The 26,786-nt window shown below is 36.0% G+C and overlaps 1 protein-coding gene across 2 annotated transcripts in view; it reads right to left on the bottom strand.

The window, feature by feature from the left end:
* Positions 1–26,786, bottom strand: part of SP4 (Sp4 transcription factor) — an 83,511-nt gene that overhangs the window by 28,896 nt on the left and 27,829 nt on the right. For both annotated transcript variants that reach the window (XM_034669021.1, XM_034669015.1), the window contains exon 4: positions 7,037–7,265. In XM_034669021.1, the coding sequence (XP_034524912.1) occupies positions 7,037–7,265 (229 nt within the window). The remainder of the gene's footprint in view (positions 1–7,036; positions 7,266–26,786) is intronic.

The following is a 26,786-nucleotide window of genomic DNA, read 5'->3' as shown; positions in this document are numbered from 1 at the left end:
TGAGGCCTTGGCTCTGCCTTGGATAGGGCACAATGAGAATGCTGCAGTACAGATCATCCTTGACTCAGCTCATTTTTAGTGTATACATTAGAACTTCCAAGTCGGTAGAAGCAAGCAAAGAAAACCTGAAGCTACTGCTGCTCCCTTACCACCAAACACTCAGCAACTCGAGCAGGGATGCCACTCAGAGAGAAATGTGCCACTATCCCAACCCCAAGTTCAGGAGCCATGACAAAGAGATCTTGGCCAGAGAGAGAACACAGCATAAAACAGAACTCCAAATCTCTTCCCAAAGGAACTGAATTCATTTGCAAACAAAGTGTGAAAAAGTTTGTGCCTAAGGGAGCTCTTAAAAACAGCGGAGACTGTTGCAAAACACAAATGCGAAGAGACTAATAAATACTTTGGAGAAATAGGCAAAACTATAGGCTGACGAGGCTGTCAGAAAGAAGGGAGAAAAGAGGCAGCTGGGTAACCCTCCAGAGTCAGAATAAATCTCAAGCACAGATCTGTTGATCTAGTCCTTAAGAAGAATCTGAATAGATCAGTCTATACGTAATATATATTACAGGGTACTGCTGAAAACAATAGAGCAATCAGCTGACAATTAGTGGAGTTTAATAGCTGGGTGTGGTCAGAGACAGGACAAAGATCCCTGCCCAAACCACTGTCATCCAGGGTCACTAAGCATACCCAATTCTGCATCCACTGAGGAGCAACACGCTTCATGGGGGATTAGGGGGCATTCACCAAAATAACCCAGCCAGTCACTAAATAAGCAAGCAAACAATAACAATAAGCCAGGGGTGGGGAAAGGCAGGGGAGGCAATACTAAGTTGCTACAATATACTAAACCATCCAGTTCCCAACCAAAAATATGGAGATGTGCCAAAAATAAAATAGGGGAATATGACCCATACACTNAACAAAAAAAAAAAAAAAAAAAAAAAAAAAAAAAAAAGCAAGCAAGTGAAACTATGACAGTGAACAAATTTAACAAGACTTCAAAGTAGCCATTAATAAATATGTTTAAAGAACTAAAGGACACCATGATTAAAGAAGCAAAGTATAATGACAATGTCACATCAAATGGAAAACATCAAAGAAGAGTTACAAATGATTAAAAAAACCAATGGGAAATTGTGGAGATGAGAAGTACAAGTGAAATGAAAAATTTACTACAGGGATTCAAAAGAAGAAACAGCAAAATTCAACACTGATCAATAGAGATTATGCAATCCAAAAACAGACGAGAAAAAGAACAAAGGAAAATGAACAGGGTGCCTGAGATATGTGGGACACCAAAGTAAAGAGGGAGGGAAGCAGAGGAGAGGAGGGGAAGGGAGAGAGGGAAGAGAATGCAGCAGAAAAAATATTCAAAGAAATAATGTCTGCAAACTTATTAAACTTACTGAAAAACGTGGATCTACACATGCGGGAAGCTCAACAAACTCCAAGTAGTCTAACTGCACAGATCCACAAATAGACACTTTATATACTAAAAATCCTGAAACCCAAAGCCAAAATCTTGAAAACAGTAAAGGAAAAATAACTCGTCACTTAAAGGGAACCACAGTAAAAGAAAGAACTGATTTCTCAGCAGAACAATGGAGGTCAAAAGGCAGGGTGAAAACGTGCAAAGCACTAAAGAGAAAAAAACTGAAACAAGAGGACCCTATCCAGCAAAACTACCTTTAAAAAATGAAGGTATTATAAAGATATTTCCAGATAAACACAGACAATTTGTTTTGAGCAGACCTGCTTTGCAAGAAACTAAACTAAAGAAGTTCTTCAGGTTGCATCAACCCAACCCAGAAAGTTATTCAAACACACACAAAGAAACAAAAGAGCACCAGCAAGGGTAATTATGTAATTATAGAGGCCAGTGTAAGTGCCTGTTTCTTGTCTTACCCGATTTTAAAACTAATTTTATAAAACAATATGTGTAAAATGTATTGTCAAGCCTTAACATTATAATACACATTATAGAAATGTATATATTAATACATTTGCTGTAACAGCACAAAACAGAGAGGTGGAAGCAAAGCTGTAGTGGGCTAAGAAAATGATGCCAGAAAGGAACTCAAATATCAGGAACAAATAAAAAGAACTAGTGATAAAATTAACATAGCAAAAGTGATATACTTTTGAAACTTCTTGGCTCCTTCCCCCACCAAAATGTCAAGAGTTCTTGGTCAGACATGAAAACACTTTAAAACAAATCCTTGGCAACCTCCAAATTATTCTTGGTGATCCTGATATCCCTCTGACCTATCAACTTCTTTTAAAGACACAGCATTATATAAGGTAAAAATTTATAACAATGTCTTATTAGATCTATAACACAGATATAATATGTATTATAACAATATACATAATATTACATGATATTACATAATATATAATAATAACATCACAAAAAGAAGTAAAAGGGAATAGACCTATAAAGAAATAATATTTCTATAATTCATTGGAATTAAGTTACTATTAACCTTAAACTGATTATGACAAGACATATATGGTAAGGTCAAGAGCAACTACTATGGAAATAACTCAAAATAAAATAGTGAAAAAATCATTAACAAAATTAAAATGCTACTTTACAAATTAAAGTACTATACTATATTCACTTAATGCAAAAGAGAACAGTAAAGGATGAAGAGAGAAAAAGACATGAGACACAAAAAGCAAACAATGAAAGACATAAATTCAACCATATCAATAACATCAAATGTAAATGGATCATACAATCCAATCACAAAACACATTTTGCCAGACTGGATTAAAAAAAAAAAAAAAACCAAAAGGGGCACCTGAGTGGCTCAGACGGTTAAGCACCCATTTGACTCTTGATTTTGGCTCAGGTCATAATCTCATGGGTCATCTGAATCTGGAACCAGCACGGAGCTCCACACTCAGCAGGGAGTCTGCTTGAAGATTCTCTCCCTCTGCCCCTCCCCCAACACTCACGCTCACTCTAATAAATCAATCTTAAAAAAACAAAACAAAACAAAAAAAACAAGATCCAACTACATGCTGTCTACAGGTGACATAGTTCACATTCAAAGACAGAAAGATACAGGGAGATTAAAGTAAATCAATTAGGCAGAAAAGCAACAAAGAAACGAAGACTTGATAAAAGACTTGATAAACTTAACAGACATCCATAAGACACTGCACCAAACAGTAGCAAATACACATTCTTTTTAAGTGCACATAAAATGTTCTCCCAAGATAAATCATACACTAGGCCATGAAACAAACCTCAATAAAAGACAGAAATAATGCAAAGTATGTTTTCTGACCACAGTGTCATGAAACTAGAAATCAATTACAGGAGGAAACTGGAAAACAAACAGATATCTAGAAATTAAACAATACATTCCTAAATAATGAGTGGGTCAAAAAAGAAATCCAAAGGGAAAGCGGGAAATGCTTTGATATGAATGAAGACACATCATACCAAAATTCAAGGGACACATGTAAAGCAATACCTAGAGAGACATTTATAGCTGTAAATGCCTACATTAAAAAGATCTTAAAACAATAACCTTCCATCTTAAGACAACGGAAAAAGCAAATTAAATCTAAAACAAAGCAAATAGAAGGAAGGAAATAATAAAGAATAGAGCAGGAACTAATGAAATTGAGAATACAGAAACAGAAAAATCAATGAAACCAAAAGCTGATGTGACTTGATTTTTGAAAAGGTCAACAAAATTGAACAAGCCTTTAGGTAGACTGACCAAGGAAAAAAAAAAGAGAAGACACAAATTACTAGAATCTGAAATAAAAGAAGACTCATTATGAACCTTACAGAAATTAAAAGAGTTATAAAAGAATACCAAGGGGTGCCTGGGTGGCATAGCAGTTAAGCGTCTGCCTTCGGCTCAGGGCGTGATCCCGGCGTTGTGGGATCGAGCCCCACATCAAGGCTCCTCCACTATGAGCCTGCTTCTTCCTCTCCCACTCCCCCTGCTTGTGTTCCCTCTCTAGCTGGCTGTCTCTATCTCTGTCAAATCAATAAATAAAATCTTTAAAAATAAATAAATAAATAAATAAATAAAATAAAATACCAAGAATAACTGCATGCCAATTACCTAAATAACTTAGATGAGATGCATAAATTCCCCAAAAGACACAAAGTACCAAAACTGACTTAAGAACAATCCATCAATCAGAAAAAACCCTTGCAGTAAAGAGATTGCATTAATAGTAAAAAAAAAAAAAAAATACCCATAAGAAAAGCCCAGGACCTAGACAGTTTCACTGGTGAATTCCACAAAACATTTAAAGAATTATTACCAGTTCTTCATAAACTTTTTCAAAAAATGAAACTGGAGGGAACACTTCCCAACTCCTTCTATGAGGCTCGTATTACCCTTACCAAAAGCAGACAAAGACGTTATAAGAAAACTACAAACCAATAATCTCTCATGAATACAGATGAAAAATCCTTAATAAAATACTAGCAAACGGAATATAGCAATACATAAAGAATTATGTACCACGACTAAGTTCTGGGTTTATTCCACAAATGCAAAAGTACTTTAATATCCAACAATCAATTAATATAACACACCATACTGACAGAATAAAAAACAAACTACGTGATCACCTCAACAGATGCAGAAAAGCATCTGACAAAATCCAACAATCTTTCATGACAAACAAGCACAATGAAGTAAGAATGGAAGGGAGCTTTCTTAATTAAGGACAGCTAATATCATACTTAACAGAGAAAAGACTGGACCCTTTTCCCCTAAGATCAGGAACAAAACAAGGATGTCCACTTTTGCTACTTCTATTCAGTGTTATACTATAGGTCTGGACAGAACAATTAGGTAAGAAAGAGAAATAAAAATCATCCAGAGTGGAGAGGATGAAGTAAAACTATCTCTATTTGCAGATGACATGATCTTACATATAAAAAAACCCTAACGAATCCATTAAAAAACTGTAAGAACTAATAAACAGAGTTCGGTAAGGTTGTAGGATACAAGATCGATAAACAAAAATTAACTGTATTTCTATACACTTTTTAATGAACAATAAAGAAAAAGTTTTCACTTACAATAGCCTCAAAAAGAATAAAATACTTAGGAATAAATTTAACAAAACAAGTACAAAACTTATACTCTGAAAACTACAAAATAATGTCAAAGGAAATCAAAGATCTAAATAAACAGAAAAACACATACCATGTAAAGGGATCAGAAGACAATACTGTTGAGTTGGCAAAACTTCTCAAGCTGATCTAAAGATTCCATACCACCCCCATCAGAATCCCATCTGCCTTCTTTGTAGAAACTGGCAAGGTGATTCTAAAATTCACATGGAATTACAACTGTCTCTGTCACTACCAAGAAAGTAAAAAGACAACTCTCAGATTAGAAGAAAATATTAGCAAATCATGTAATTGATAAGGACTTGTATCTAGAATATATAAAGAGCTATTACAATTTAATTTAAATCTAATTAAAAATCTAACTTAAAATGGGCAAAAAAATTTTCTTTTCCTTTCTTTTTAAAAGATTCATTCATTCATTTTAGTGAGAAAGAGAGAATGCCCAAGCGGGTGGAGGGAGAGAGGGAGAGAAATCCTATGGCAGACTCCCACTGAGAATGGAGCTCCACAAGGGGCTCAATCCCAGGACCCTGAGATCATGACCTGAGCTGAAACAAGAGTTGGATGCTCCACCAATTCAATCACCCAGACGCCCCTCTTAAAAAAAAAAAAAAAAAAAAAAAAAAGATGAAATGAGTAGATCTTAATAGACATTTCTCCAAAGAAGATATACAAATGGCCAATAAGCACATGAAAATATACTTGAATAATGAAGTCATCAGGAAAATGCAATTTAAAACCATACTGAGATACCACTTCACACACACTAAGAAAGCTGTAATCAAAAAGCCAAATTATAACAAGTGCTGGCAACAACTGGAACCCTCCTACACTGCTGGTGGGAATGTAAAACAGTACAGCTACTTTGGAAAATAGTCTGGCAGTTCCTCAAGTGGTTAGACTTAGAGTTACTATATGGACCATTAATTCCATTCCTAGCTATACACTCAAGAGAAATGAAAACCTATATCCACGCCAAAATTTGTATAATAAAGTTTATAGCAGCACAGTAGCCAACAGGTGGAAAAACTCTAAGCGTCCACCGACTGATAAATGGATAAGTAAAATACTATGTATCCATACAATGGAATGTTATTTGTTCAATTAAAAGAATGAGGTACCAATACCTAATACATGCTGTAATATGGATAAACCTTAAAAATATTATGCTACGTAACTGAAACCAGTCACAAAAAAATCACACACTGTATGATTCCGTTTATGTGCATGCCCAGAATGGCAAGTGCGTAATGACAGAAATTTCTTCAATGGTTGCCTAAAGCTGGGAGGACTGGGGGACAAGGGGGTGAGGTGATGGCTAAAGAATACAGGGGTTTCGGGCACCTGGGTGGCTCAGTCGGTTAAGCAACTGCCTTTGGCTCAGGTCATGATCCCAGGGTCCTGGGATCAAGTCCCGCATCGGGCTCCCTGCTCAGCGGGGAGTCTGCTTCTCCCTCTCCCCCTCCACCCCATGCTCTCTCTCTCTCTCATTCTCTAATAAATAAAATCTTAAAAAACAAACAAAAACATAAGGGTTTCTTTTCCAGGTGATGAAAATGTTCTAAAACTGTGATGATGGATGCACAGCTATGTGAACATACTAAAAACCAATGAAATGTAGACTGAGGGAATTGTATGGTATGTGAATTTTATATCAATAAAATTAAAATTTTTACATAATAAATGAAACAAGAAAACCATTATAAAAAAGTATAAGGTACATGGTAGAAGACCACTAAAACTCCATTCCTCGACTAGCTCAATTTAATGCCTGTCGTAACAACACTGTAATCTCAACTTTGCGCTACAAAGCTAGTGACATTCTAGTAATCCAAGTACCCAGCCAATGGCTTGGTTTTAACTATTTTATGCCTTCCAGAGAGATAAAGTTGGAAATAGAGCATTTACCTTCCTTCTCCTTCCCTACAATTAGGACAGGAACAGGCAACTCTTCGAAGCCTCTTGCCAGGCTGCACCTCTTGATCAGAAGCTTGCTGGCCTTGCTGCAAATGCACTTGTGTGAGTTGGTCAGGACTAACAGCACCTATCGTTGCGTTAGCAATTCCTCCAACTGCTACAGTTACAGGAGCTATCGTGGCTTGTTGGACCTTTACTCCATCTTGTCCTTGCTGCTGACCTAAAAATTGGGGGGAGGGGGAAAGAGTATTATAATGTTTTCTATTTCTAAAGAAAGGATTAAAAAAATTCCATGTGGACATTTTAAAGCTAACATATTTGTTCTAATAGTTAATCTGTGTAAAATACAATAGCAAAGGGGTTAATGATTTTTTACCACGAAATCCTCCTAAAATATAATATTCTCATTTAAGTAGCTCAGGCTGCCTCTATATCGGGTTGGTGGGACTATACATAAATCATTTGACCCTCTGGTGGCTTCAATTTCTCCATCTGTAAAATGAAGATAATAATACTTGCCACCTACCTACCTCACCAAAGGGCTGTGAGGACTCATGAGATACTATTTGAAAAGCACTCTGAGATCCTCAGACGACAGATGCTGTATCCATTTCCACAGTAAGCAACATATCTCATTCACTCCAAGAAAATACAGGAATGAAAAGTAACTAAATAAATGATTAAGTTTTATAGATATTTCTCACTCCTCCATACTTTAAAATTAAGCAAACATCTCTTTATTGAGGAATCTTTTTATTATGCAAAGTGAGTTAAGTAGGTTTTTAAAATGTATAACCATTCATGATTATTACATACTATCACTATAATCATAAAACAGACATTTAGGGTATTGCTACTTTATTCACTAATGTTACATAGCTTAGACTTACTTTACTTCTCAGGTTAGTACATATACCAACTTGGCTTCTTCTCTTAAAAGGGCTTATTTCAAAGCTGCGTATGTAGTACTTTAAACACGCAGAGCAACCAAGAAAATAAAAATTAGCGAGTGAGGAAAGAGTACAAATTTTCTAAACAAAACTAAACCTCTGATTGTCTCAGCCAAAGTCAATCTCATTCTCCTCTGTGTCTTCAAAACATTCTGAAACCTTTGGAATAGTACTAATAGCTATCATACAAATTTAAAAATACGTCTTTTGTACTGTTTTAGTAAGGATACATATTTCAGTTTTTCTACTAAAATTTAAATTTCTGATCATCTTTGAATTAACATACTGTGATAGGTAAAGCAATGCAAGTAAAGTCAGATGTTATGAATTCATGTGTCATTCAATGATGATGCACTTGAATATCCTCACGTTTCCTCACCTTTTAATAATGCTGACCTCCCTAAAATTCCTGTCTCCAATCTACTTCAGAGAGCTCTTTATGAAGATCAAGTTGATTTCCTAAAGGGTAAGGACTTTGTAATCTGTAAAACAATATGCACATGGAAAGTGTAATTCTTATACCTCTATCTATCTTCTGAATACTTAATTTTTCCAGCTGTTGTTCATACAACTCTAGGTCATTCCTTTCAGGCTGCAATGGTATTTAAGATGTCCTTCATTACGTCAAAGAAGTGCTAGGAACCCCCCCAATCACTGGCTGATGATTCTCAGATCCCTTGACCATTTCCTTGATAGACTCTTCAACCCTTCACATTATGAACATTTATTTGTTCAGTGCCTAAACAACTTGACAAGTTATTCCAATGAATCATACCAAGCCAATCATATCTGAATTTATATATTTAAGCCTGACAACTCTCTTGACTTCTTCACCTAGCTGTCCTAGACAGTTCAACATAGCTCGGTATTACTTTTCTTTCATTTCCACTGCTACCAGTCAAGTATAAACCACCAAATTCTTTATCAAGGCTTCCAGGCCCTGCTCAAGTTTAACCCTACACCCTCAAACCTCATCACATATTATCAGTCTCTCCCCTGTTCACTCTGATCCTCACACATTGGCCTTTTTTTCTAGCCCTCAAACAAATCAAGCTCATTCCCTTCTTAGGGTCTCTGCACATCCTCTCCAGTTTGGGTGGGAATGCCTTGGCACCCAAATCTTTGCACAGCTGACTCCTTAGTAACATTGTTAAGTTCAAAACTCTCCTCTTTAGAAATACCATTCCTGATCACATCATCTAAAATGGTACCCTTTAGTTCATTTCTGTATCATCACCAAGTTTTGTCTTACTCGGATTAAACTATCTTGCCCTTTTTAACTATTCTGTCTTCGCCTCACTTCTGAATGTTAAGTGCCATGAGAACAGGGATTTTGCGTGTCTCCACTGCTGTCTCCAGCATGTGGAACACTACTCAACACACAAGAGCCACTCAATAACATAAGCTTAATAAAGGAATGTTTAAAAATTAATTCATATTCAAAACTTGCTACTACTAATGTTTTTGTTTTGGTAAATGCTAACTACTACTCTCCTTATTACCTACACTCGAAACACTAAAACGTCAACTTTTAGGCTAAAGTTTTCCTTTACCCATTAATTACATCCATATGATAACCAAGTTAAAAGGTACATAAAAGCATAATAGCTCTTGCATTCATTTATCTTTCTGTTGCCAGAACCATCACCCTGGTCCAGGTCCTTATAACTTTATGCCTCTACCAGACTACATGGGACCCACACCTCCCATTCTCATCCTTCAAACTGTTGCCAGAAAATTTTAAAATGCTGTTCTGGTCATATCACTTCCATGCCCACTAACTTTCAGTCATTCCCCATCAGACAAAGTCTGACATTGAAAGGACTCCACCACAAAGACCTAACTCCTGGCTCACAGACTTCCTCCTTTATGGCCAAACCCAATGTGTATTTTCTCCCTGCTGCATTTCACACAATCAATCACTCTTTTCTTAAAACCTGACTGAATGAGCTGTAACTCCCTACATCCTGAGAAACCCCTTCCTCTCTGTTAGCCATTATTAGCATTTAAATCTAAGCTTGTATCACATTTTTATTTTTTTAAAAAGATTTTATTTTTAAGTAATCTCTCTACCCAACATGGAACTCAAACTCACAACCTCAAAATCAAGAGTCACATGCTCTATTGACTGAGCCTGCTAGGCGCCCCTGTGTCATATTTTTAAAAGACTTATCCGTACTGGTTGCCTTTATTCCTCATTTCCCATTCTCTCCTTGAACTACTAAATTCTATGTCCAACCCATCACTCTACTAAAATCATGACAGAATTAACAATTTGTAATTCATAAACCCAAAGATACTCTTCTCTTTGATCTTCTTTCAGCTCTCTAGAGCACGTGAAGCTGTTAATCCTACACTCTCCTTGAAATGCTCTCCTTGTGTTTCACTGATACTACTCACCACTGGTGTTCTCCTACTTCTCTAACCATCCCAACTGATATCTTTCCTAGGCCATTTCTCCAGTTTTCTGAATGTTCTTCTCATTCTCACTCTCTCCTTGGGTTATCTCATGTATTTTCATAAATTTTATTACCACGTGTGAGTTGATGGCTCTCAAATCTGTATCTTCTGCTTAAGTATGTCTCAAGTGTCATACTGTTACTGTCATCTGCCAGGGAACATGTCCAACAGATTTCTCACAGGCAATGTGTCTAGGAATCTGACCAGTTCCCCCACTTTCCTAAACTAGTTCCTTCTCACTGCCCAAACTGAAAGCTTGAAGCCATTCTTAACTCTCTTCCATCTCCTTCTACACCCACAATAGCAGCTATTCTTTTATACTTATTTACTGAGTATCTTACATCTGTTATTTTACCTGCTCCTCACATCTCTATGGATTGAGTACTGCTGTCTCTATTTTAAGTTAAGAAAACTAAAGCTCTGGGGGTGCCTGGGTGCCTCAGTCAGTTGAATGTCTGCCTTTGGCTCAGGTTGTGATCCTGGAGTCCTGGGATCGAGCCCAACATCGGGCTCCCTGCTCAGTAGGGAGCCTGCTTCTCCCTGTCCCTCTGCCCCTTTCCCTGCTTGTACTCTTTCTCACTCACTCACTCTCACATAAATAAATAAGTAAAATCTTAAAAAAAAAAAAAAAGAAAGAAAGAAAACTAAAGTTCTGAGAGGTACATAAACACCCAAGGTCACAAAACAGCTAAGTGACAGAGCTGGGATTTAAATTCAGGTCTAGCTAACTCCAAAAGCTATTCTCTCTCCACTGTATGTAGTACTTCTATTGATCAGTAGTCCTCGTTGAGTATACCTCTTCAAAGTATCTCAACTTTGTCTATTTTCTGCCCATACATTAGTACAAGTCCTTATCACCATTATGCCAGTTCTGCCATTTCCAATCTCCTAACGCAGATACAAATCCGGTTCCCCAAAAGTCAATGAGTCTTCAGTGCATTCACAGTAAAGTCAACATTTCTTGGCATAAGACGTAAAAAGCTCTTCATAATTCAGCTTTTGCTTACTTATAGCTTCATCTCATCAATCCTCCTCCATCCCCACTCTCAACATCAGCTACACTGAACTCCTACTTCCTCTAATGTTCCATGCTTGATTGTCTCTGGCCTTTGACTAATGTAGCCAGTATCCAACATATTTTCCCATTCCAAATCTCCATCTCTGTTGGTCTGACAAAAGGCAATTCATCTTACAGAACTCAGTTCATGTGTCATTCCCTTTGGGAAATCTTCCTGATAGGTGTCTTTCTGAATCTAGGTCAGAAACCTCTTCTTGGGGCGCCTGGGTGGCACAGCGGTTGGACATCTGCCTTCGGCTCAGGGTGAGATCCCGGCGTTATGGGATCGAGCCCCACATCAGGCTCCTCCCGCTATGAGCCTGCTTCTTCCTCTCCCACTCCCCCTGCTTGTGTTCCCTCTCGCTGGCTGTCTCTGTCTCTGTCGAATAAATAAAAAAAAAAAAATCTTTAAAAAAAAAAAAAAGAAACCTTTCTTTTCTCATAATATCCTGTGCATTTTATTATATCAATGGACAAGCTATATGGTGAACATATACTGTAAATGCTTGTTTGTTTTGTCTTTCCAAAAGATCATATATCTTGTCTCTGAGGAGCTAAATACACCTCCCTTTTTTTCCATTCCTAAAAATGGGTTGCCTGAGTATGTTAAGACTTAAGAACAAATGACTGGCCCATGTGCTAGCAGATGCTGTCACTGTGTTGAGTTGAAATTATGAGTACAGAAATTTCTCAAGTCTCACTTTTTTTATAGGGTAAGTTGGGTACAGGATGACTTATAAACTAGACAAATTTGCATCACTGAGACCACTGTTTTACTTATAATTTACCCTCGAAAGTTAGGACTATAATTAAAAAAATAAGCACAAGAAAAAGCTGTTACATAGGAAAAATAGCTAGTTTGTTGCAATGACTTGGTGTTCAATTCGTCAAGGAAAAATTAATATTAAATATGTTTTAAAAATATAAGAAGCTGTGCCAATGATAGAGGTGGTGAAAATGGGAAAAACAATAATTATAGAAACAAACTACAAATTTATAGTTATTAAAATGTCTGAAGGAAAAAGTTATTAGTGCTCTTTTGAAACTCTAGTCTCTAACCTCTCTGTTACCACTTAAACTCTTTTATAACATAATCTTACAAATAACTCAAGATTTTTTGGTACTGTAACTATGCACCACGATAGAACAGAGAGTGACCTTTCTTTTCTTTTCCTTACATGCTGTCAGAGGTAAAAACAAAAACAAAAACAAAAACAAAAACAAAAACATTCCAAGGCTGCTTGGAACAACCAAGCCATCTTTCCTATTCGTTTCCTTTTTTGTTCTGCTCCCTTTTTCAAACACAAAAACTGGGCCAAGGGTAATGGGGGCCAGTTGGTTGGTAGGTGGCATGATATTAGATCGCTAGATACTCAAGAACATCCAGAATGGGCATTTAGGAGAAACTCTGTTTCTTGCACAGTCTTCCTTTAGCAACAGCAGGAGTCTTTTGCCTCAAAACAGACTTGAATTTAAGCTTAGAGGAAGAAAGGAAAGTAGATTTAACAAGTAAAGAAAAACAGCATGTTCCATATAGACTAACCTAGTTCTCTGAATTTTGAGACAGAAGGCCTACACCTAAGCCACTAATGTATTACTCTGAGTTGAGTTTCAGTATATTTAGCTCCCTAAGAGACCTTGGGGATTGAATTAGAATCTGAGTATTCCTGGTTTCTCTTATCAGACACCCTCTCATTCTACCACAATATTAATCACAAATTATTTCTAACAAAAGCTGCTCAGGACAGAGGGCCTCTGTGTGGTTTTATGTCCTTTGGCTAGCAAAGTTCCTGGCACACTGGAAGTACTCAATTAATGTTTCTTAAATAAAGCAAATGGCAATCTAAAATCCATATAAACACAGTAAGCTTTCTTATTAAAGTAGGCCATATAAACACAGTAAGCTTTCTTATTAAAGTAGGCCACAAGGCTACTAGATGATACCTAGCTTGCAAAAGATCTGTAACACGGATGGCAAGGCAGTAATGCATCCCAAAATATACACCCCAAAGTATAAGTCACAACCTGCCACTGAAACTGCTGTTTCTTTTCTCTCACATATATGCTTTATCCTATGAAAGGTGTTACCCACATTCAGCAAAACCTTTTTTTGAAGAGTATAATAGAGTATACTTTAAAAAATTATAATAATCAATTTTGACATTTAATGAAATAGGCTAAGATTTCTTCCTTTCCACATATTTCAGAGGGTAAATATAGCTTAATATTACAGATATATACACTTTAAGCTTCTTTTTCTGATTTTAACAATGCATACTCACCACAGAAAAATACTAAGGAGAAAATAAAATCATCCATATATTCATTACCCACAGATTATTACTATTACCATTTTGGTGTATCTGCTTCTAATCTGTTCTGCATTTTGATAACGATGCACCTCTACTACATAAATAATTCTGTTGTATTCTTTTTTACTTATTTAGTAAGTACTTCCACGTTATTAAAATTCTTTTAACATAGTATAATGATTATGTAATATTCCACCATACACATATACCTGAACTTACAAAACCATTACCCTAGTATTAGACATTAAGGTTATTTTGAAACACATAAGTAACCTATAAGCAACATAAATAAGGAACAACTTGAACAAACATATTTGTTTTTATTAATTCCAAGAGATAGAGGCCCAGAAGTGAGATTACTAGGTCAAAGGATATGGAAACACTCTTAAGAATTTATATACACATTTAAAAATCATAGGAGCACATATAAAGAGCTGCATTCATTTAAATTTCCACTAGAAGCATACAAGAGTACTTTTGCATCTCATGCACAAGAGAAATTCAGTAAGATTTTTTAAAAAATTAATAGACAAAAAATTGGTATCTCACCACGGTTTTTAACATAAGTAATTCCTACTCTTGCCTTTAATATTCTATACATCGTGAAGGTGCAAGTCAATGCGATAAGATTAAGAAATAACAAATCTATATAAGAAAAGAAACTCTAGAAAATCAACAAATTAGAACAAATAAGACATTTCAGCAACACGGCCAAATACAAGATCAACATAAAAAATCAACACCTTTCTTCTATAACAGCAATGATCAATTCAAAAAAATAAAAGAAAAAATACTCCATTTATTATAGCAACAATAACCATGAATACCCAAGAATCAATCTAATTAGAAATGTGCAAGTCTTGTGCAGAGAAAGGGGAACCCTCTTACATTGTTGGTGGGAATGCAAGCTGATGCAGCCACTCTGGAAAACAGTATGGAGGTTCCTCAAAAAGCTAAAAATAGAGCTACCCTATGACCCAGCAATTGCACTACTGGGTATTTACCCCAGTGACACAAATGTAGTGATCCGAAGGGGCACCTGCACCCCAATGTTTACAGCAGCAATGTCCACAACAGCCAAACTATGGAAAGAGTCCAGATGTCCATCAACAGATGAATGGATAAAGAAGATGTGGTAGATATAGACAATGGAATATTACTCAGCCATCAAAAAGAATGAAATCTTGCCATTTGCAATGACATAGATAGAACTAGAGGGTATTACGCTAAGTGAAGTAAATCAGTCAGAGAAAGACAAATACCACATGACTTCACTGATATGTGGAATTTAAGAAACAAAACAGATGAACATAAGGGAAGGGAAAGAAAAATAAAATAAGATGAAAATAGAGAGGGAGGCAAACATAAGAGACTCTTAATCATAGGAAACAAACTGAGGGCTGCTGAAGGGGAGGGAGGTGGGGGGACGGGGTAACTGGGTGATGGGCATTAAGGAGGGCAAGGGACGTAATGAGCACTGGGTGTTATATGCAACTGACGAATCACTGAACTCTATCTCTGAAACTAATAACATACCATATGTTAATTAACTGAATTTAAATAAATTTAAAAAAAGAAATGTGTAAGCCTTGAGGAAGAAGACATAAAGGACATAAAGCAACACCTAAATAGAAAGAAACAGATGTTCTTATAGGGAAAGAATCCTTATTATAAATGTGTTAATTTTTCTAAAATCAACTCATATAAATGCAATCATAAATTAATTAATAAATTTTCCATGGAACTCTACTAGCTGATTCAACATGTGAAAGATCAGGAGATCAGGCAAGACAATTCTCAAAAAGTAAAATAGTAGAATAAAAATATATTACAAAGCTATAGTAATTAAAAACAATGTAATAACGGCTTAGAAAGAGAATTAACTAGACTACAGGGTCTAAAATAGATTCATGTCTACATGAGATTTTAATATATGATAAAAATGATATCTTAAATCAGAGGGAAAAGAAGAAAATGATTTGCTTTGGCTTGGGACTACTGGCTATGTGAGTGTGCTTTGGCGGTGGGGGTGGGGTGAGGAAGCTCAGATCTCAATCTTACACCACTCACAAAAGTAAACTGCAAACAGCTATTAAAAAAAAAAAACTAAATGTAAAAGCAAAACAAAACTACAATCAGAAAATATTAGAAGAAAATACAGAAGAACTACAACGTTCTCTTAAACAAGATTCTAAAACAAAGACAAAGAAAAATAATGACCATTATCAGAATTTTGTATTTCTTAAGAAAAAGATACAACTAACTACACCTATGTAATTCCACCTTTGCTTAGATCAAAACCTGTGGAATAATCCTTATTCTTGATTCCTGTCTTTCTCTCATACTTTATTCCCTATCGTGCTGAGCGCTCTTTCAAAACAGATCCAGGATCCAAGTATTTCTCCACCACCTCCACTACTTGCACCTTAGTCCAACCTTAAGTTAGTTCAAGCTTTTCTTCTGCTTGACTACTGTAATTGTTAATTGCCACCACTGCCCTACTCTATAAATTCTTTCTTAACATAGCTCCCAGAAAGATAGTGTTGCTTCTCTGCCTAAAATCCTACAGTGGCATACTACTGTATTCAAAGTAAATGCCAAGGGCCTTATAATCATCTACAAGGTCCTACATACAAACCGGCCACCCATCACCTCTTTAATATCCTCTGGCTCACTGAACTTCAACCATGCTGGCCTCCATACCACTCCTTCAACAGAGTAGACATAATCCCAATTTAGAGCCCTTCAACTCTGTTCTTTCTGCCTAGAACGGTCTTTCCTCAGCACATATATGTTCAATGTTCTTACTTCTTTCAAGTTCTTATTCTAATATCACCTTCTCAATATGTCCTATACCCAGACTGCTCTATTTATAACAGTTACAGCCTTCCCTCACCAGCAACCCTGTAGCAATCCCTTTTGGCTTAACTTTACTTTTTCCACAGACTATGAAAAGATGAATACATTGTATCAGTGTTTAGAATAGTAAAAAAATCAGAAACTACCTAAACAGCTATGAACTGGGGAATACTGAATAACTAAAATAGTTATACAATAGCAATGTTGCGTAGTAGTTAAAAAGAGTAAGAAAAATCTTTACATACAAACCTAAGACAGACCTTTAAAAAATACGATTGAGGGGAACAATCAAAGTTTCCGATGTTTACATCACAAGCATTACAGATTTCCTAAATGATATTCACACGTAATAAATGGGAAAAGGTCTGAAAGACAAGTAAAAAACTGATTAAGAGTGCTTATTTCAAAAAGGGGATCTGAAGAATGGAATGTAATCAGCAGGAGCTTTTTTAGCTTTACTTATACTAGGTGCACTTTAAAAAAAAAAAAAAGGAAAATGTTTCCATGTGTTACTAACATATTTATGATTTATTTTAAAAGGAAAAAAAATTGGTAATTCATAAACCCAATACGGTATTTCATTATTGCTTTTATCTGCATTTTTAAAATTTCCTAATGGAGCTGAATTCGCCACTTGAATGCTCTTTGTGAATTAAGTGTTCATGTCCTTTGCCATTTGTCTACTAGGACACAGGTCTTTCCTTTTGTGTAGTTCTATTTATTAAGGACCCTTTGTCGTATTTATTGAAAATATTTCATATAAATTGTAACCATATACATGAAAACCAAAGGAAATACGGCTTGGTCAACCCCTGTGAAGTCGGCTATAAATGACATTTAATAAAATCATGATCCTTTAATAACATTTAAACATAATAGGAACATGAGGGGAAAGTAGAAATGACAGAAAATGAAGGTACAATCTTACCGTCCACTTCTTCAACTATTACTGATTTGATTCTTTTAGCATTTCATACCAACCCTTTGAGGTAAATAGGGTAGTTATTAATATTTCCACATTACTGATAAGACATAAACTCAAAGTAATCCAACTGGCCCTTACTTCTTATAGGGAAAAAATGTTTTACATACTTTTTTCTTATAGTGAGTACCAGGTAACATTTCTGTGAGGTAAAACAGACCCACAAATTTGAAAAACAAAGGGAACTATCTACCTTTTAAAAAAATTAACCCAACTACCAATTCACTGAAAATAATCTACTCAAGAATAGTGAAGCAACAGGTTCACGATGTTATTTTAGGTATATGCGTTTCATAGTTGCGTTTTTTTTACAAATGGACTAGGAATGTTTATCTACTAGAACTGATCAGGAAAAACAAAACTGTTTATTTCTATAACATAAAACTTGCCATGGAGGACCAGGAAGACTTCTTACTTTTCTGAATAATACTAAAATGATTCTTAACTCAGCCTAGTTAGGTTTATCTCCTCTAGAGATTAAACTTCAAGTCTACCTAAACAAATCTAAGGGCATCTAACAGTATACATAGGAAAGAACAGAAGTCTCTGTACATTTTCAATGATTTTCAATAAATACACTCTGAAATAGAAGTTGGTTTGCTTTATAATGACTTAAAACAGACAAGGAGAGTGCATATTCCTAAACATAAAAAAGAAAACCAGGAATGTCTAGGATTGGAGGACAGGAGGGAGAAATGGGAAGTGACTGCTAATATATCTGGGGTTTCTTTATGACGTTAGGAAAATGTCCTAAAATTAGATTGTGGTGATGGTTGCACAACTCTGTAAATATACTAAAAACCACTGAATGTCATCTTTAACTGCCTGTATTGTATATGAATCATACCTCAATAAAACTGTTCTAAACAGGGGGTAACGAGGAAAAAAAAGTACTTTTTTTTGGTTCTAAATCTCTTCAAAATAGTGGTCTGCAACTGGAGGTAATTTTGTCTTCTAGGGAATATTTGGCAATGTCTGGAGATACTTTGATTGTCACAACTTGGTGGATCATTACTAGTATTTAGCAAGTAGAGGCCAGAGATGCTGCTAAATGTCTTACCATATACAGGACAAACCCCCAAATCAAAGAATATCTGGCCCAAAATGTCGATAGTGCTGAGGTTAAGAAACTTTGATTAAACTGAGCTCCCAAATAACTAACGTTCATGGCTCTCATATAGTCATATCATTATAAACAACTATAACAAAAATTAAAAGTACAAAAAATTAAAATATGGTACATTTGCATGATACCCATAAAAACTATAAAAAACTACATGAGTCTCCATCAAAAAAAACAAAACAAAACAAAAACTACATGACTGAATTAAAGCCTTTACAAAGAGAGTAATATAAATTTGGGAATGGGCTTTGACAAATGAGTTGGACAAATGAGTCGTACAGTGGCAACACAAAGAATAATATCCTAAGTTTGAAAATTATGCTCATTAATTACAAAATACTTCTTTACTTTATTCAAGAGCTGTAACAAGTGTTTTCTACAGAAGAACTATAACTTGAGAATATTAAGAAATAACTTAGTGCTCTCTGCATTCTTTAAATGAAGATGAACTATATTAGCCAATGAGTTCCGAGACTATTTACACATCATGGAACACGTAAAATTTTTAAACCAATACTGAGTTTCTGAGTAGGCGCAACAGACAATCTAGCAGAGCATATAAATTTAACAAAGCTTTGGAGTCAGGCAGACCTGTCTTTGAGTTCTAATTCTCTTTATAGTTTCTTTTTTTGAGGACCTGGGAGTGGTGGGAATTAACTGAGATAATGTATGTAACACATTTAGCACAATGTCTGCAATAAGACGAACACTCAAGAGGAATGTTAACTTCAATACATTCGAAATTGCATAATTTATTAAGTACAAATAACTAATAACAGCCATGAAGATTTTTATAAGTCTTAGATCTTTGAATGAGAACTTAGGGTACAAGTGAGATTTATTCATTCAACAAACATTTCCTGAGTACCTGCTGTGTGCTTAACACTGCTAGGTAAATAAAGATGAGTGAGACCTGAGTAAGTAGGGGAGACAAGCAAGAAATTATAATACATATAACAACAACAAAAAGCATAAAATGCTTAAGTAGTACAGAAGAAAGCAATTCACTGTCAGGAAGAAACATGAAGGCTGCATGGAAGAGAAGAAACCACTGACGGGTGGAAAGAGTATAGGCAAACAGAAAGACCACGAGAAGACTATATTTAAAGGCATAACTCTGAGACAGCATACTGCCAGAGATTCAAGTTCAAGGAAGTGAGGAGCTCAAGATAGAGTTGGAGGGACAGATCAAGAAGGACCTTATTCAATTTCTTAAAGCAGTGACTTTTGGGGGTAGGTGAGGAGTGGGTTCTTATTAAGGTATCACGCCCATCCCAAACTCAGACAATACCTGCCATATAATAATTACTTATGTTTTTTGAATTTACTAAGTGGCCAGAACTGTACTCAACTAGTTTACACTTAAATTTTGTCATGTAATGCTCTCTCCTAAGGCTCTGAGAGGTTATATAAACTTCACTATCACGTAGCAAAGCCAAGGTGTGAACTGAAGTCAGCCTGAATCCCGAGCCCTCCACTCTTCTACAGGCTATACCATCCTCTCTAGGAACCAGAGATGTTATTTGGGCTTTGGAGGCAAAAGAGTTATAAATGGTTTTAAGTAGGAAATTAATGGGTTCAAATCCACATTATAGATACAACACTGCCAATTGCTCTGAATGGAACAGAATATGGAAGTTCTATTCATCATTTTTAAATAAGACCTGTAGAAGATCTATCATATCTTCTATATTATATTATAAACATGATTAAATCAGTGTGCTAATATGACCTTTACTTAGATAGGAAACTTGCTTTGACCAAAAATATGCATAAATTTAAGATGTGGGGTTTTCATTATCTTTTATTAAAAAAGTGACTAGGTCAAGCTTGTTTTACAGGCCAAACATCTCTTAAAATTAAGGATCATAAATTCAACAATGCCTAATATACAGTAGGCTGCATTTCTAGAGCAAATATCTCAGAGTTATACATAGGCAAGACCTGCCTATCAATTCTTTTTTTAATAATTTTTTTTATATTATGTTAGTCACCATACACTGCCTATCAATTGTGATTCTTGAAGATGCTGCTCTATTGAACCTTGAACCAGGAAGGAAAGACAACTCCAGTCACTTAGAGTCTGCTACTGATGAGGGGTGGTCAGTGGTACTTAAGCTTTTTTCTTCCCATTTAAAGTCCCAGAGAAGTTGCCATTATTCATGAAGAGCAGATGTGGGCCATGAACAGCAGATGTGGACATTTTTGAAAATGTAGCCTAAACTTCATGAATGATTTGATACCTATCAAATTCAAGAAAGTTTAAGGAAGAACTAACATATTCCTAACAGAATAGATACACTTGGAGGGACATTTAAGAATTAAGAAGCAAGCACAGAGAATGCTGATTTTAAGAAAACAAACACCACTGGACTCCAAACTTTCTTTACTGTATAAACCCCATCAGTAAAAATAGCTTAACTTTACAACCTAATTTATTTATTGCTTACATGCTTATAATTATAATAACTGCGTATCAATACATACACTATAAAATAACACAAGAAGCAGACATTTGCAGTTATTTGATTAGAAAAATAAATTCTAATATTTTCTTCCTATTTTCTGTTTTGGAGATCAGTGTCTTTCAAAACAACATGAATAAAACATAAACAGAGAAGTATTAAAAAAACAAAACCCAACTAGACACACCCTGGCAAAAGTTCACCCAGGGAAACTGCCAAAAGCTCACAGCTAAGTTTGCTCAAAACCCACTGTATTGATATGGTTTGAGATGGTTATGATTTGATCTGAGATCTATCTAAAATGCTTAAGGGGAAAAAAAAGCAGTGTATCCATGAATACAGAGAACAAACTGGTGGTTGCCAGAAGGGAGGGGGATGGAGAGATTGGCAAAATGGGTGAAGGAGAGTGGGAGGTACAGGCTTCCAGTTATAGAATAAGCCATGGGGATGAAAGATAGAGCATAGGGAATATGGTCAATGGCATTGTAATAGCGTCGCATGGTGACAGATGGTAGCTAACTATAGTTGTGGTGAGCATAGGGTAATGTATAGAGTTATCCAGAGAGCTGTAGTAATCACCTAGTTGTACAACTGAAACTAATGTAACATCGTGTCAACTATACCTCAATAAATAAGTAAATAATAAAAGCAGCCCAGTCATTGCAGGAGATTGTATATTTCCCAGAAATGTCACACCAAGATTTGAGGACACTGCTAAAAAAACATCAGCATGTAAAACTGCTTCTGACAAGAAGAAACATTAGATTAAAACAGTAAATGTGAAAATAATTTTTCCTACAGAATTTCATATGTGGCATTATAACTTAAGTTTAATTTTAAGATTTTCTTCTTGAGGAAATCTAATGACATTTTTATTGTTTGGTATAGAATATAGGAAAAAACAGTAAGAAGAACTTATTACAGTTTATCTAGAACAATCATTCAAGTAAGACTAACTGGAATGCAACAATATTCTAGTTATTAGATGTAGAAAGATGGATCCAGCTTCAATCCCAAGGAAAATCATAACCACGTCAGGCACTGTGTTAAGCATTACCACGTATTTCACACATAACCTGCTGAGACAGGTTATTACTCCAAAAGACTATCTATCCCCTAATGCTCTGATTCTATGCTCACCAATTAATTCTGATTATTACTTGGTTTCTCAGGTACCTTGACACCAGGAATAGATTATCAGCATTCCAGTAACTGGAGAGATTTACCTCTTAGCTTATATTAGAAAGAAAAAACAGTATTCTACTTTATAAATCAGCCTCTTGTCAATCCTGATTTTATAAATCAATTTCTCTAGGATCTGAACCTGAACACCAGTTCTTGAAATTTCAAAGCTACAAAATAAATCATAGTCTATTTGACTCCATCACAGAACACTTTAGGAAGCCATACTCTAAAAGAGGAAAAATACCTAATAATTTTAACTACAAATAATTACATGCGTGTGTGTGTGCGCGCACACACACACACTCTTCAACAATGCAATAATAATAAATTAGTTTAAAAGCAGGCTGACAAGTTTTAAAGTTTATATGAGCAAGTATAAATAGTTTGCAAGTTATGCAGAAATATACAAAATACATACTGAGTTATAAGGATTCAATGTGCCTGCATAAGAACTCTGGGAAAACAATGGTAGAGACACTCAAATCAATGCCTCAGGGACTAGCAATACCCTAGTGTCATGAGAAATTAAAAGACCTCCCTAAATGCCTAATTTAAAAAATGTGACACTGGCTTTTAAATAAATTTAAGTAGTTAAGTGTGTCCCACTCATGTCCTAAAGCTCATATTCCACAGAACACCTTACATATTTTCTTGTATTTACTTGTAGCAGTACTATTCCTACAATCTACCACTGATGATTTTTTAATGATAAAAAATCTGATGTTAGTTTGTAATAAAAATTCACATTTTCAAAAAAAATCACATTTTCCTCTAAAATTACTTGATTATAGAATATTAGGCAGTTCTTAGGGTTACAAGTTAATAACTGGCACACAAACAAAAAGACTCAATTTGTATTTTCCCTCTTCAGAATTTAGAAGGTTGACACACAATGCAACATATAAAGCAGCTCCACTCCATGCATTCAGTTCAACTTACTATAATAAGTGTTTACTGAGTACCTCCCATAGGTGAGGAATACATAGATGAATGAGGCAGGAGTTGGGGAGGAAAGCTCAGTCAAGACAAAGAGAGATACTTGTCTTCAACTCCCAGTTATTTCTATTTATTCTGGCCTTAATCCAGATTAAGGGTCAACTCTTCTCTACTCTGTCTACATAGGGAAAAGCTTACGTTACAAAACACTTCCTAAGAAGCAAACAACTGACCCAGAAGGATCTGAAGATTTCCTTTAAAAATTGCATTATTAAAAAAAAAAAAAATCCAATTTCCTAGCATCCCATTCATTCTTTATTGAACCATACCCACTTAAGAAGGTGGAAGAAAGGGGCGCCTGGGTGGCGCAGCGGTTAAGCGTCTGCCTTCGGCTCAGGGCGTGATCCCGGCCTTATGGGATCGAGCCCCACATCAGGGTCCTCTGCTATGAACCTGCTTCTTCCTCTCCCACTCCCCTGCTGTGTTCCCTCTCTCACTGGCTGTCTCTATCTCTGTCGAATAAATAAAAAATAAAATCTTTAAAAAAAAAAAAAGAAGGTGGAAGAAAAAAAAATCAAAGGAAAATCTGACTACTTCTATATGGAATTTTAATAGTTTTTAAAGATTTGAAGCTTGTTTTAGTTCTTCAGAGGTAAAGTGAGTTACCATAGACCATCCTGAACGGAGAGCCTCTATCACGAACTTTATTCTACATTAGGCTCTTTCACTTCTTGAAAATGAAATGTATAAAAGTGTAATAACTTGAAAAGTCTACAACTGGAAACCTAGGAAGGTTTTGAGGAAAGGAAAAAGAGTACATGATCAAATCTGGGTTTTAGGAAAATTCTGGAATGTCAAGTATGTGACAGAAAACCTAGAGACAGAGAAGCCAGTTAAGAAGCTACTCTACCTTCTAGATAATGAGGCCCTGAAAAAGAACACTGACAAGAGAAAGAACGAAACAGATATAAGAATAATTATAATAATAATAAATAGCTGCTAACACTTAGTAAAAACTTTTCTGTGTTCTAAGCACTGTGCAAAGCACTTTACATACATTATCCCACTAAAGCAACATTATTGCCATTTTAGAGACGGCACTCATATCTAGAGAAACACTTGATCAAGATTTAAGCGGCAAAACCAAGACTCGAATCAATGTCTAATTCCAGGATTCAGGCCTAAAACTAAAAATTTCATTTAAAATCACTGTTATGAAGATCAAATCAGTCTGTAAGAATTCTGGTCTGGATCACAAGGAAGAGGATGAGCACTTCAAATGAGACAAAGTAACTCAGGAGGAAAAGCAAGTTGGGAAGGAAAATCGGTTCTATGTCTCTCAACGCACAGAGCCCCAGCTCAAACTTTGTCACCAATTAGACTCCACCTCAAGAAGTCAAGTTCAGTACTGCCTCATCTCTGACCACTATCATTTAACCTTCTGCCATCTTCTCTCCCAATACTCTTGAACTTCATCCTCACTTTGTTTCTATTGTCATTTGACTGGACGCACACTCTCAATCCAGCAACCCTCCTGACTTCATTTGGCATTCTTTGCTAATCTCTTGCCTCTCTGAACTTTTGTCACATTGAGTGGCAATTCTCTTCAGAAATGCCTCAGGAAATAATACGACTTCATCTCCTACCACTGCCTCAGAAAACATACTCATTTGTTCTCTTAGTCTCCACTCTCTCTCTGTAGTCCTTCCCTCTCCTCTATGTTCCTACTGAACCAACCAACCTCCTTGAAACTAGATTAGCCTCCTCTCCTCCATGTCCAAACTGTACAATCCACAATGTAGATTTGACCATGATATTCCACTTAAAGTCCTTTGAAGGTTTCCCACTGCTTTCAGAATACCATTTAGATTTCTTATCATGGCAAAGGAAGATCTCCCATCACGTGGTGCCTGCCACCATGACTACAGCACATGAACTCTTGGTCTGAACACATAAAACTGTGTTCCCTTCCCTGATCACATCTTGCTATTACATGACTCTGACCTTTTGCGTGGAATATCCTTTCTCGCCAACCTGGCTAATTTCTAGTCATCCTACCTGAGCTATCCTGTATCAATCACCTCCTCGAGGAAATCTTCCTCACAAATTCCCTCATCTGATTATATAGTACACTTGTATGTTTCCACAGAAGATGGGTCCTGCTGTTTAAAGCATTATCACAGTATTATCATAACTCATCTGATTTCTAACTCCCAACATTCCTGCTCCAATTATATGCCTATATACTCCTTAGTAACTTCTTAAGTGTTGTGGTATCTGTACCTAACACAGTACTTGGTAAATAATAGGTCCTCAATAAATACTTACAATATGAATAAACATAAATTATAATCTTAAAAAGCCTTTATCCACTCCCAAGATACTATCCTCTTCCTGTCTTTATCAAACTTTTCCAAATGTATCTTATACTTGCTAGGTCAGTATTTTCAACATTCATTCACAAAAATGCTTTCAGTTTTGCTGTAGCATTCCCTAAATTTTATAAAGTAAGTTCTATCCTATAGAACTTTCTACAAGAATGAAAATATTCTGACTCAGGGCTGTCCAATATTGCAGCTTCTAGCCACATGTGGCTATCAGCTACTGAAATGTGGTCAATGCCAGGGAACCCTCGTACACTGTTGGTGAGAATGCAAACTGGTGCAGCCAGTCTGGGAAAGAGTATGAAGGTTCCTCAAAAAGTTAAACATAGAGGGGCACCTGGGTGGCTCAGTCGTTAAGCGTCTGCCTTTGGCTCAGGGCGTAATCCTGGCGTTCTGGGATCGAGCCCCACATCAGGCTCCTCCACTGGGAGCCTAGCCTGCTTCTTCCTCTCCCATTCCCCCTGCTTGTGTTCCCTCTCTCTCTGGCTGTCTCTCTCTCTCTGTTGAATGAATAAATAAAATCTTTTTTAAAAAAAAAAAAGTTAAACATAGAACTACCCTATGACCCAGCAATTATACTACTAGGTATTTATCCAAAGGATACAATAACAGTGGTCACATGCACCCCAATGTTTGTAGCAGCATTATCCACTATAGCCAAAATATGGAAAGAACACATATGTCCATCGACTGATGAATGTATCAAGATGTGTTTATATATATTTATGAATATTACTCAGCCATCAAAAAGAATGAAATCTTGCCATTTATGTTAAGCGAAATAAGTCAGTCAGAGAAAGACAAATACCATATGATCTCACTCTTATGTGGAATTTTTTTAAAACATTTTTATTTATACATTTGAGAGAGACAAAGTGAGAGAGAGAGCACCAGTGGGGGAGGGGGAGAAGCAGGCAGAGGGAGAAGGTGGCTCCCTACTGAGCAAAGAGCCTGATGCAGGACTCGATCCAGGATCCTGAGATCAGATCATATGTGGAATTTAAGAAACAAAACAGATGAATATAGGG

This window comes from Ailuropoda melanoleuca, chromosome 1 (genome assembly GCF_002007445.2).
Source record: "Ailuropoda melanoleuca isolate Jingjing chromosome 1, ASM200744v2, whole genome shotgun sequence".
NCBI classification, from domain to species: Eukaryota; Metazoa; Chordata; class Mammalia; order Carnivora; family Ursidae; genus Ailuropoda; species Ailuropoda melanoleuca.
Note: the sequence above shows the minus strand (reverse complement) of the source record. Positions and strands in the feature narration are given on the sequence as shown.